Source organism: Quercus lobata, unplaced genomic scaffold, assembly GCF_001633185.2.
Source record: "Quercus lobata isolate SW786 unplaced genomic scaffold, ValleyOak3.0 Primary Assembly Scq3eQI_73, whole genome shotgun sequence".
NCBI lineage: Eukaryota > Viridiplantae > Streptophyta > Magnoliopsida > Fagales > Fagaceae > Quercus > Quercus lobata.
In genome coordinates this window covers 104,422-116,772 of record NW_022154703.1, presented here as the reverse complement: position 1 = coordinate 116,772, position 12,351 = coordinate 104,422, and the positions used below count along the sequence as shown (strand labels likewise).

At 38.5% G+C, this 12,351-nt stretch overlaps 1 protein-coding gene across 1 annotated transcript in view; it reads right to left on the bottom strand.

Annotated features, from left to right (window-relative positions):
* Window positions 1-10,044, bottom strand: part of LOC115972745 (receptor-like protein EIX2) — a 70,679-nt gene extending 60,635 nt beyond the window's left edge. Inside the window, exon 1 of the mRNA XM_031093005.1 lies at window positions 9,439-10,044. Coding sequence (XP_030948865.1) covers window positions 9,439-10,044 — 606 coding nt within the window. The remainder of the gene's footprint in view (window positions 1-9,438) is intronic.
* Between the last annotated feature and the right edge of the window lie 2,307 nt (window positions 10,045-12,351).

Below are 12,351 nucleotides of genomic sequence, written 5' to 3'. Positions count from 1 at the left end.
AGTAAGGTACATACCATAAAGCCTATAAAATATGCATAAAACATTAACCCTAAAAGTTTACATAAGCACATGGGTACAAACCACAATATTATCCTGAATAACATCAACAAAATATATAAAAGATAACAATTTAAACTGAAGAAGAATACAAAGACACTCCCCCTTAGGTAATATCCTCCCCCTCTGATCAGGCCTATCACTCCCCCTTTTTGTCATGGAATAGGCTATACATCCTCTTCTAGCCTTCTCTGAATTTGATCCAATTGAGTTTGAAGTGAAGTAAACTTCATATCCCATCGAGTGCTGTGATGGTGTAGAGCAGATGTGAGACCAGACATCTTTGAATTTAACTCTTGTACAGAGGATACAATGTGATCAAGCTTTTCATCAAGGGAGAGAGTGCTGAAATGAGAGCCACTGTGAGATGCAGAAGTTTCTGGTTTGACTCTCTTCCGACTATGTCCAATGCTTGCATTGAATGTACGCATGTTGATTGGACTCGGTTTCGAGAAAGGAGATTCATCTGCCGTTGGATAAATTCCCTTGAGCTTCAAGATCCTTGAGATGAGACAGCAGAAAGGAATGCATGTTCTGGACTCAGTTCGTAGAACCGTTTTGCGCAGAACATGAAAGATATGTGCACAGATGTCAATTTCAACATCAGAGATTAGATCATGAAGAAACAAAGCACGTCCGAGGTTCATATACCCAGTGCTTGATAAAGGGTACAAATTGTGAAACATCACAATTGTAAGCACTCTCAGTTTTGGAGGAAGAGAGGAAACACTGATGGATTTTCCATTGGGTGAGAACTCCAAGTCTTGTCCAAGACTTTCTTTGAGAAGCTCCTCATCCGGACAAAGATCATCATAAACTGGTGAGTGTCGGAATATTGGTCTGTTGATGTGAAGAATTTCTGCCAGATATGCAGGAGAGACTGAAAAGCTCTTTTTCCTAACCCAGCACTTAAGTTCATCTCCTTCCACAATCGCGTTGGCATAAAATTCCTTTACCAAATCTTCATACGCGTCATCCAGATCAAAGAGAAGGTAATTCCAGTCCTTGTGAGCAAACCATTTCGGAATGTCAGTGTCATGAAGTGTTGATTGATCCACAGTTCTTTCTAGTAATGGTGTAGCTTTTTGGAAATAATTCTCATGAGACTGATAGGCTGCATAGGATCTGAACTTGTTGGGATCGAATCTCTTCGATGAAGAACGAGTCTCTTTTGTTTGAGGTGGGTAATCATCAACATCAATGACTGGTTCCTTCCCTTTGGAACTACCTCCTTTCATAGCTGCTTTCTTGAATGGTGACATGTCTAGTCTGAATCATGAATAGAGGAAATGACAGAACACAATCCAACAGACTTTATTAGCAGTGGGTTAGTCGTAATATAGGAATTATGAAGAAACCTTAATAGCTAGATGAAAATGACCAGGAAATAGCAATGAGGGACAAAAATGGCCCAAATGTAGCTACACAGTAGAGAGGGTCAGAATAAAACCACACAATCAGCTGAGAAAACAAACACACATTCAACACAGGATCATTTTGAATCAACACATCAACAGCGGATTAGGCAAGATGAGAAACCAACAAATAGCAAACCCTAGCTAAACACATGATGAATAACAAAAACCAACAATTTAATATAGCTCAAAACAGAAACAAAAGCTTCCATAAGCTAAGCATGGACAAAGAGTAAAAACCGAGCTAAAAACCCATCTCAAAATCACAAACAAATGCGAATAATCCAGAGGGGAAACACAAAAACAAGTAGAATAGAGATCAAGACAGAAAACTCATACCTATTACTTGAGGATTTTGAGCTAAAAAGAGGCAAAAATGGAGATCGAAAATGGGAGCACGGAGTGTTTGGGAAGGAGACAGTTTAGAGAGAAGATGAACAGTCACAAAAGTTCGAGGGAAAAACTGAAAAAGATTTAAAAACTGCCCCTATTTTTGCCAAACACGCATTTTTCGCGACTATAGTGAGTCTCCAATTCAAGCTGCCAAGACACTCAAGGACACAAGTTTGAAAAACATTTCTAAGTGTTTTTCGCGACTGGAAGGTCTATCCGTGAGTGAGTCGCGAGCTGAGCCGCGAAAATCTCTGAGTAACCCTCGCGACTGGACCTTCCACTCGCGAACAAGTCGCCAAAAATAACCCGCGAAGAAGCGACTGAGGCCCGCGACTTGACATACCCACGACTGAGTCGCCAAAACAGGGCAAAACTGGATTTTTGAAATTTTCAGATTTTTTAAACAAAATACTTTCCAAAAACACCTAAAACACTCAAAAATATTTTTGTGCTTGAATTAACAAAGATTGAGCATGTGAAAACACATTTCATCAAGTACAATCACACAAATGAATATGGCATTTATTGAACATAAACTTGTGTGTTGTGTGTGGATATCAACAATGAGATAGTCCTTAGTCTAATGTGAAGATTCAATGATCAATTCAACCAAGGCATACACAATTAGCACTACATCATGTGACCCATCTCAATTATAGAAATATGTATATATGACCTCCCACAAAACTTGATAACATAACTTGGAGCATTACATTTGACTCCACTTTTAATCATAACATTTGATCATTTTGATCTTTTGAGGCAATCACCTCTCATTGTGAGAGTGATATTTGATATTTCACTTTAATGAACAAGCCTTTGGCTTTTTGAATAAACATTCTCTTTAATATAAGGTCGCTTACCCTTTTTCCTAGTCGAATACTAGAATGTGCGACAAGTTTTTGCAGCTCAATATCTCTTTTCATTTGGAGATTTACATTTGGTGAGCTCTTTTTAGCAAAAACAAAAATAAAGAGTGGGAAGATATATAGACACAAGTCTATGCATGTTTCAAGATCATCATAACCATTCACTAATCATTCATGACAAGTTTGAAGATCTATTTACAACAATCACATAGATTTCAAGATTTCTCCCACAGTGATATGAGTGCAAAGAAACAAGCAATGCTCGAAAATGCACAAAGCCATTAGCACAAAGGTACAAGGCAAAACAAGTTTTGAGACAAAAGCTCAACAATGTCAATCAAACTTTTTGATTTTCTAATTTTTATGTGATTTTTGGATTTTTGACATAAAAGAAGAAAAAGATTGATCAAAAATAAAAAGGAGCAACAGTATTCACAAATAGACAAACAACAATAAATATGTGAAGTACACATCACACAAGAGAGTCAAGGAATTGTACCAACACCAATGGTCTTACGGAGTGATTCAAACCGTGGACCATCGAGAGGCTTGGTGAAGATGTCCGCCTTTTGATTGTCGGTGTGTATGAACTCAAGACACACAACTCTTTCCTCTACCAGATCCCGAATGAAATGGTAACGTATCTCTATGTGTTTAGATTTTGAATGCTGGACAGGATTCTTGGAAAGATTGATGGCACTGGTGTTGTCACAGAAGACACACATCGTTTCTTGAGGAATTCCATAGTCATGAAGTAATTTCTTCATCCAAAGAAGCTGAGTGCAGCAACTTCCAGCAGCGATGTATTCTGCTTCAGCAGTAGATAGAGACACGGAATTTTGTTTCTTGCTCATCCATGAGACAAGATTGTTACCAAGGTAGAAACAACCGCCTGAAGTACTTTTCCGATCGTCTACACTGCCAGCCCAGTCAGCATCTGAATACCCGACAAGACAAGCATTTGAGTCTTTTGAATACCACATACCATAGTTTGAAGTACCATTCACATATCGAATGATTCGCTTAGTAGCAGTCAGGTGAGATTCCTTCGGATTAGCTTGATATCTGGCACAAACGCCAACACTGAATGCAATGTCCGGTCTACTGGCTGTAAGATAGAGTAAACTCCCAATGATGCTCCTACATAAGGTAGGACTTACTTCTACTCCAGAAGAATCAACATTCAGTTTAGTGGATGAGCTCATGGGAGTGGAGGCATGTTTTTTGGAGCCTAGTCCAAACTTCTTGACAATTTTCTAGCATACTTCTCTTGTGATACAAATATACCCTCCTTCTGTTGTTTGACTTGAAGACCCAAGAAAAATGTGAGTTCCCCCACCATACTCATCTCAAATTCCTTCTTCATCTCCTCAGAAAATTCAATAGCACGATCTTCAATGGTTGCCCCAAACACTATGTCATCAACATAAACTTATGCCACAAGGAGATAATCTTCATCATTTTTGACAAACAGAGTTCGGTCGGCATACCCTCTTTTGAATCCTCTATCTAGAAGGTAATGTGTAAGCCGACCAGGCTCTAAGCGCTTGTTTTAAGCCATAAAGGGCTTTCTTCAATCTCAATACATGATCTGGAAAGTGAGGATCCTCAAATCCTTTTGGTTGCTCAACAAACACTTCTTCATTTAGATATCCATTCAGAAATGCACACTTTACATCCATTTGATAGAGTTTGAAATTCAAAGTGCATGCAATGGACATGAGGATTCGAATGGATTCGAGTCTTGCCACAAGAGCGAAGGATTCATCAAAATCTACTCCTTCTACTTGAGTGTATCCTTGAGCTACTAACCGAGATTTGTTTCGAATTATCTCTCCATCTTCATCAGTTTTTTTTTTTTTAAAATCCATTTTGTGCCTATAACATGAACGTTTTCAGGCGTTGGAGCAAGTTCCCACACATCATTCCTCACAAACTGATTCAGCTCTTCATGCATTGACTCAACCCAATTCTCATCTTGAAGAGCCTCTTCAACCCTTTTTGGTTCAAACTGCGCAAGATAGCAGTGATATGTTACATGATTGGCTAACAGGATGTTTCCTTTTCTGAGGCGAAGACCTTCATCTAGAGACCCTATGATGTTGCTTTCCTGATGGTTCTTGATTACTCTTGAAGATGGCTTCTTTGATGTGGAGACTTCATCACTTCGAGAGATAGGAGGATGAACTTCTGGAGGAGTAAGAGGACTTGGTGTTCTAGACATCGATCTCGTTTCCATTCTTGGGTTGATGGGAGTCGATTCTACTTCTGGTGTAGGTTCTTCACCTTCTATATCCAGAGCTTCTTCCTCAACATCGGGCTCTTTGGTGCTCGGCCCTTCTACATCATCAATCATCTCCACCTTAGATAAGGCATCATCAATCTTGACATTTATGGACTCCATCACAGTCTTAGTTCTCTTGTTAAAAACTCTATATGCTCGACTCGTAGTAGAGTACCCAAGAAAAATACCCTCATCACTTCTCGCATCAAACTTCCCAAGATTCTCCCGATCATTTAGGATATAGCATTTACTTCCAAACACCCAAAAATACTTCACTCTAGGCTTCTTTCCATTCCAAATCTCATAGGCGGTCTTCTTTGTACCTACTCGGAAAAATATTCTATTGCCAATGTGACACGAGGTGTTGACAGCTTCTCCCCAAAAATTTTGAGGTATTTGCTTGTTAAGCAACATGACTCTTGCCATCTCCTGAATCACTCGATTTTTTCTCTCTACCACTCCATTTTGTTGTGGAGTTTTGGGGGCTGAAAATTCTCTTTTGATTCCATTCTTTTCACAGAAGGACTCGAATCTTGCATTCTCAAATTCTCTCCCATGATCCCTTCTAATTTTGGCAATAGGGACCCCTTTTTCGTTTTGTAGTTTCTTGCACAGAATCTCCAACCTCTCACATGCGTCTGATTTTTCCCTAAGGAATTCAACCCAAGTGTATCTTGAGTAATCATCCACAATGACCATAATGTATCTCTTTCCCCCTAGGCTTTCAGTTCTGGTAGGCCCCATTAGATCAACATGAAGTAACTCCAAACACCGAGAAGTGGCAATCACATTCACCTTGTGATGACTTGCCTTTGTTTGCTTCCCTATTTGGCATGCACCACAAACGATCTTCTTCACCTTTCCAAACTTAGGAAGTCCCTCAACTGCTTCAAGTTTGGACACTTTTGCTACTTGTTTGAAGTTGGGATGCCCAAATTTGTGATGCCACAACTCCAACATATCCACACGAGCACTTCTACACGATATGGGTGCCGTGGGAACTATTCCATAACAGTTATCTGTAGTCCGATTTCCCTCCAAAACCTGAATCCCATCTTCATTGATGATCAAGCATCCCTTCTTAGAGAATTGTACCAGGAATTCATCATCACAAATTTGAGTGATGCTCAGTAGATTTGCCTTCAGCCCTTTTATGTACAACACATCTTTCAACAGCGGTAAACCAGGTATCTCAATGGTTCCTTTGCCTAGGACTTGAGCATGACTTCCATCACCAAAGGTCACATAGTCACCAACCTTTTCTTTGAGTGTCTTAAACAATGACTTATCCCCTGTCATATGGCGAGAACACCCACTGTCAAGATACCACAAACATGCATTAAACACCTTCAATGAGGTATGCACAAATAAGCTCACATGTGACAAACATTCTTGACCTTCAAACACAAATTCATTATCAGTTTTCATGCTTCTTTCAGATTGACTTTTCTTTTTCAGACTCTCAATCATCTCACACAACATTCTATTCTTTCTTTTATATTTCTTAATCAATGATTTAGATTCAGATATGCTACTGTGTAAGACATGATTCTGATTTTCAAAATATTCCAGCATGTGAACAAATACTCTAGCATGTTTCTTAGTTTTTAACAACTCTACAAGATCATTAGTAAAACACCCTTTCAGACATATGCATAGAGTCATTTTCACAAATACTTAAGCTACAATTCAGCATGGTATTTTCCATAACAGCTAACACAACACAGGGGTCTGGGATCACACTTAGGTAATAAAACCACAACAAGTGTACCTACTCTGATACCAAATGAAAGTTCAAATATGTGTATAAACACCCTTGAACGTTTAGACTCTCAAATTACAACTTAACCAATTCAAGCATTATGTCAAACAACTAGTGTGCGGAAACTTAACATAAGCTATAATATGGAATTGGTAAAACTATCTAAGCCAAATTAAAATCACAACCCACAGCAGATAATAAAAAGGCAAAGATAAAGAGGAAGGAAGATGCAAACACAAAGACAACACGTGATGTGTTATCGAAGAGGAAACCGAAGCCCTCGGTGTAAAATCTCTCCGCCGCCCTCCAAGCGGTAAACAATCCACTAGAAAATATAGTTGGGATACATGGACAGCAATAGACCCTCCAAGCCTAATCTACCCAGTGCACCTAAGCCCTCTAAGCTTCTTGCTCCAACGAGGTTGCGCTGAACCTTTTTCTTTTCTAGCTTCCTGGATTCCGCTACTAGACCGTAGCATCAACCAATGAAGATTGGTTCCTTCCTAACTGCTTCCTAGAAATCCAAACAGCTCTCTCACAGTAATGAAAAATGGTAAGAACCAGGTTTGGTAAGATGCCTTTCAAGGATTTGACAATGGAGAGGAAGAGAGTTGAGGAATTTTGAAGAGACTCTAATGTATAGATTGTGGGTGAATCAATCTTGCTTTTCTTTAGGGTTTCTCTCTCAAAATTCTCTCTGGAAGCTCTCTTACATTTATGGGTAAAGGGGGTATTTATACTGGAGTGAGAGAGGAATGTGAAACGTCAGGATTTACAAAACAGGGGTGGCTCGCGGCTTGACTAAGTCGCGAGATCCAGTCGCGAGATAACCGTATGGCCAGTTGTCCTGTTTTGTCCTGTAGTGCTCCAGCTAGCATGATTTGTTCACCTTCCGGCATGCTTGGCACGTGTGCTGCGTCTGGCGGCTTGCAGCCGCGAGTCACCCGCGAGGCCAAGCCGCGAGTCTCTGTTTTCTTGCACACTCTTGAGCAAATTTCACTCTATCTCACTCACTACCCTTACATCAAACCCACCTAAATACAGGGTTACTAAATGCTGAAATACAAGCAAATTTGGCACGGAATAAAGCTAATTAGATGGTTGAATAAATTCAACCTTACAATTTCCAAGGAGGGAAAAATTAAAATATTTGTCATTTGAACAAAAACTTTACTCAGATTAAACACAAACTATACTCACCGCACAAGAATTTCAAATAGTATTGTCCTCCCGTCCTGAATTCATTGTAGAATAAAGCACTATTGATGGTTTAACCAATTTCAACTTTCCCTCAAAATTAAAGTCTATCTTTCTCAAAAAAAAAAAAAAAAAAAAAGAAAAAAAAAAAGAGATTTTACAGGGAGTGCATAATGTATTGATGTTAGGACAAAATTCTTGCTAAATTTTGCTAGGATACAAAAATAGTTAATAAAGCACTTATGCTAGGATCATGTCTTCTTTTTTCTTTTTTTTCTTTTTTTTTCTTTTTTTTGCACTTGCACTTGCACTTGCACCTATTTACAAATTATTTGTACTTGAGGTGGATGTGAAGACAACTTTTCTCACTTAGTAATGTGATCTGGTTTGATTGTTGAGGTTCTTTCATGTCCTTGTCCCTTTACTGGGATAGGAAAAACCAGAGCTAAATAGCATCTCTCTAACCCTTCATGTCATTCCTATGGGGTTGGCTTTCAGCCTAAGATTACTAGCTTCTTGTAGAGATTCTTTCATGATTTAACTAATTTTTGATATTCAGGTTCACTCTAGCACCCAGCCTGGTGAGAAGGTAGTTTTGAAGAAGAAAGGGTTGGTGAACCAGACATGCCAAATTTCATTATGTTCATTTATAGAAATTTTTGTGTGATAAATGATTCTATTTTGGCTTGCCACTTGCATTCTTCTCTCTATCTAGTAGTGTGTGACACAATTGGTCCTTTCACATTTTAGCATTCTTGTTCCTTGTATCAATAAACCCCTAGAATTTCAATTGAAGCAACTTGGAATGAATCTTAAAATGTCACTTGGAATATATCTTAGAGTTGACTATATAGATTATTAAATATTTAGCGAAGCTTTTAGGTTAAACAATATTTAATTAGTTTTCTTTGGCATTGTCGGATTTGACAAGTGCTTGTTTCTCCAATAGGATTGGATGTGCCCATCTTCTGGTTTTGAACATTGTGAATTCATGAGCATGATAGATGCGATTTGGCAGAGTTCATGGTGAGTAGAAAAAGAGTTGACAAAATTTTTCGATAGAATTTGCAAGAATTAAGATTTCCTTGCTATTACATAGCACTTCATGGATAGTCTCGTAGCCCCACGGGGGAAGGTGCATTTCTGTGTCTTTGCACAACTCACATATTCAATTAAAGCGAACAATGCAAAAACAAAATCTTAGCCCATTAAAATTACACACCAAATACAAATTTTGCACAACATAGTATTAAAATTTAATCTCCGGATTCAAAATCCAACAAGAAGAGACATACATCATACATGTAATTATTAAAATGCAAAGCTATGCATGCTTGAAATTGAACAACTTATGGTAATGAACCACAACAAAACAGTAGCAATGCAAGGCTATGCAATCCTGAAATTGAAGAACTTACGGTAATGAACCACAACAAAACAGTAGGAAGTGTCAATACACACTTCAATGAGGTTAAACCATGCCCTACGCCAATATGGATTTATGTAGAGAACTGCAACAATTCCCAACAACACTGTTATGCAAGTCACCACAAAGCTTATGTGAAAGACACCCATGTCTATGAAACTATCACTTTCTTCCCCCTCAATATCCTCTGGCATTTTAGAGGATGGTCCAATTTTGGTGCAATCATGTAATGGAGGTCCACAAAGGAGAGGGTTCCCATCGTAACTGCTTTCATCAAATGTTCCAAATTGATTTTTTCTCTCTGGCGTTGTACCTGATAAGTTGTTGTGTGCCACAATAAAGACCGCTAGAAAGGTCATTTCTGTCAACTGAGGTGGTATTTTACCATTCAAATTGTTATAGGAAAGATCCAGACTTTCTATTTGCTTTAAATTTGAGAATGTTACAGGAATTGGTCCGGATAGATTGTTATGTGACAAGTTTAATGCATAAGTGCTGCTGCTTATCCTACCGAGTCCCGGTGGGATTTTTCCTGCTAGGTTGTTGCACGAGAGGTCAATTCCAAACATCTGCTCTAGGATATCACCCTTGTAGGAGTAAGTTATACTTTTTGTTGTGAACTCCACTACCTCTTTTGTCATCCACATTTGAAAAAACGGTAATTAAACCCATATCGAAAACATGCCTATTTCTTGGCTTTGTCTTAAAGTATGCCTATGGATCCCGCCTTTTAACATTTACTGAGTAACCTATCCAAGTTTGTACGTGGGTGGATGCCTCAAAAGTAATGTTACTCAAGCAATGAGGGGACAAAATGGGCTTTTGTCCTTTTTGGGCAAATTAATTAGCTTTATACCCCGTTTCTCAAACTAAGTAGGGAAATGTCTCTCTTTTAAAATGCCTTATAGTGGCGTTTTAAGGAGCCTATAGTGACATTTTTTAAGACCTATAGTGACGTTTTTTAAAGTTGCTACAAATGATGCTATGAATGTTGAACTTAGTCTGAAGAAAATTGAATCTCTTAAGCTTGATAAGAAGAATTTGCTTGTAAAACTGTTTGATACTAATGAACTTTTGAACAATGTAAAAACTATTCTTGGAAAATCTTTTTGCTTCTTTATCAACTTGCTCACTTTGTGTATTTGTCTCCTGTTGCTTTTGTTAAATCTTTCCTTGGACTTCTTGGTCTTATCACATGTGATAATAATTATTTGTGTTATACTACTTTAACCGCCTTAAAGGCACGTGATTCTTGTCTTTGATATTTGGACAGTGGTTGTTCCAGGCATATGACAGGAAATAAAGGATTATTCAAGACCCTCTTTGGAGGAAAGATTGGGACAGTCACCTTTGGTGATGGAAGCAAATTTGTGATCAGAGGCATTGGAACTGTGGACATTCCAAGGTTGCCGGTCTTTGAAGATGTTTGGTATGTTAATGGACTGAAGGCAAATTTACTCAGCATTAGTCAGATTTGCGACAATGGACTGACTGTTCTCTTTACTAAGTATGAATGTGAGATACTTGATGGAGGAGGTGACTGTATGTGTGTCGGTGTAAGGACAGCGGACAACTATTATGGATTGACACCAAGCATAAGCAACAAGTGCTTTAGTGCAAAGATTGATCAAGTTGATTTGCGGCACCAACAGTTAGGGTATGCAAGTCATAAGCAGTTAGAAAAGATTTCCAAATGTGATGCAGTTGTTGGTTTACCTAAGTTTGAGAAGATAGACAAGTGCATATGTGGACCATGTTAGATAGGTAAACAGATAAAATCTAAACATCCATCTGTAGTAAGTGTTCAAACTTCAAGACCTCTGGAGTTACTACACATTGATCTTATGGGTCTTGCTAGAGTTCAGAGTTTAGGTGGAAAGAAATATATTCTAGTGGTTGTGGATGACTTTACTAGATATACTTGGGTTGTGCTTTTGAAAGATAAAGCTGAGGCTCCTGAGAAGATGATACATCTGTGCAAGAAATTAGAGGTTGAGAAAGATACTGTGATAGCCAAAATCAGAAGTGACCATGGAAGAGAATATGAGAATACCAAGCTGGCTACTTTCTGCAATGATCAAGGCACACATCAAGAGTTCTCTTCACCCAAGACACCTCAACAAAATGGAATAGTGGAATGGAAAAATAGGGTTGTTCAGGAGATGGCACGTGTCATGCTACACAATAAAAAGTTGTCCAAATCCTTTTGAGGAGAAGCAGTTAACACTACTTGTCATACACTCAACTGGGTGTATTTTAGACCTGATTCCAAGAAGGCTCCTTATGAACTCTGGAGAGGAAAGAAGCCAGTTGTTAAGTATTTCAGGATATTTGGTAGTGATTGTTACATTCTACGTGATAGAGAGAACCTAGAAAAATTTTATGCAAAGAGTGACAAGGGATATTTTCTAGGGTACTCCTCTACTAGTAGAGCATACAGAGTGTATAATTTGAGAACTAAAATAGTCATGGAATCGTCAAATGTTGTGATCAATGATGAAGTTTGTCCAGAAGCACATTCAGAAAGTACTGCTCCAGTTCAAGATAAGCCTATGGAGGTTAATGACTTACTTCCTGTTGATTATGTTGTGAAGCATAGTGATGAAGAGTTAATGGTGTTGAATGATGCAATTTCTGTGCCATCAAGTCCGGAACCATCCACTCCGATTCATGAGACTCAACTGACTCAACATAAGTTTAGTCCTTCATCAGAACAGAAAGGTACCTTCACATCTCTAGTTAAAGGTCCTTCTAGAGTAAGGCTTAATCATCCCTCCACAAACATATTGGGAAGTCTGAATGATAACATGAGACTAAGATCAAAAGCCTTAAATGTAATTACACACTTATGCTATCTGTCCTAATTTGAACCAAAAATGGTAGATGAGACACTTCAAGATGCTGATTGGGTAAACTCTATGCATGAAGAACTTCATCAATTTGTTCAG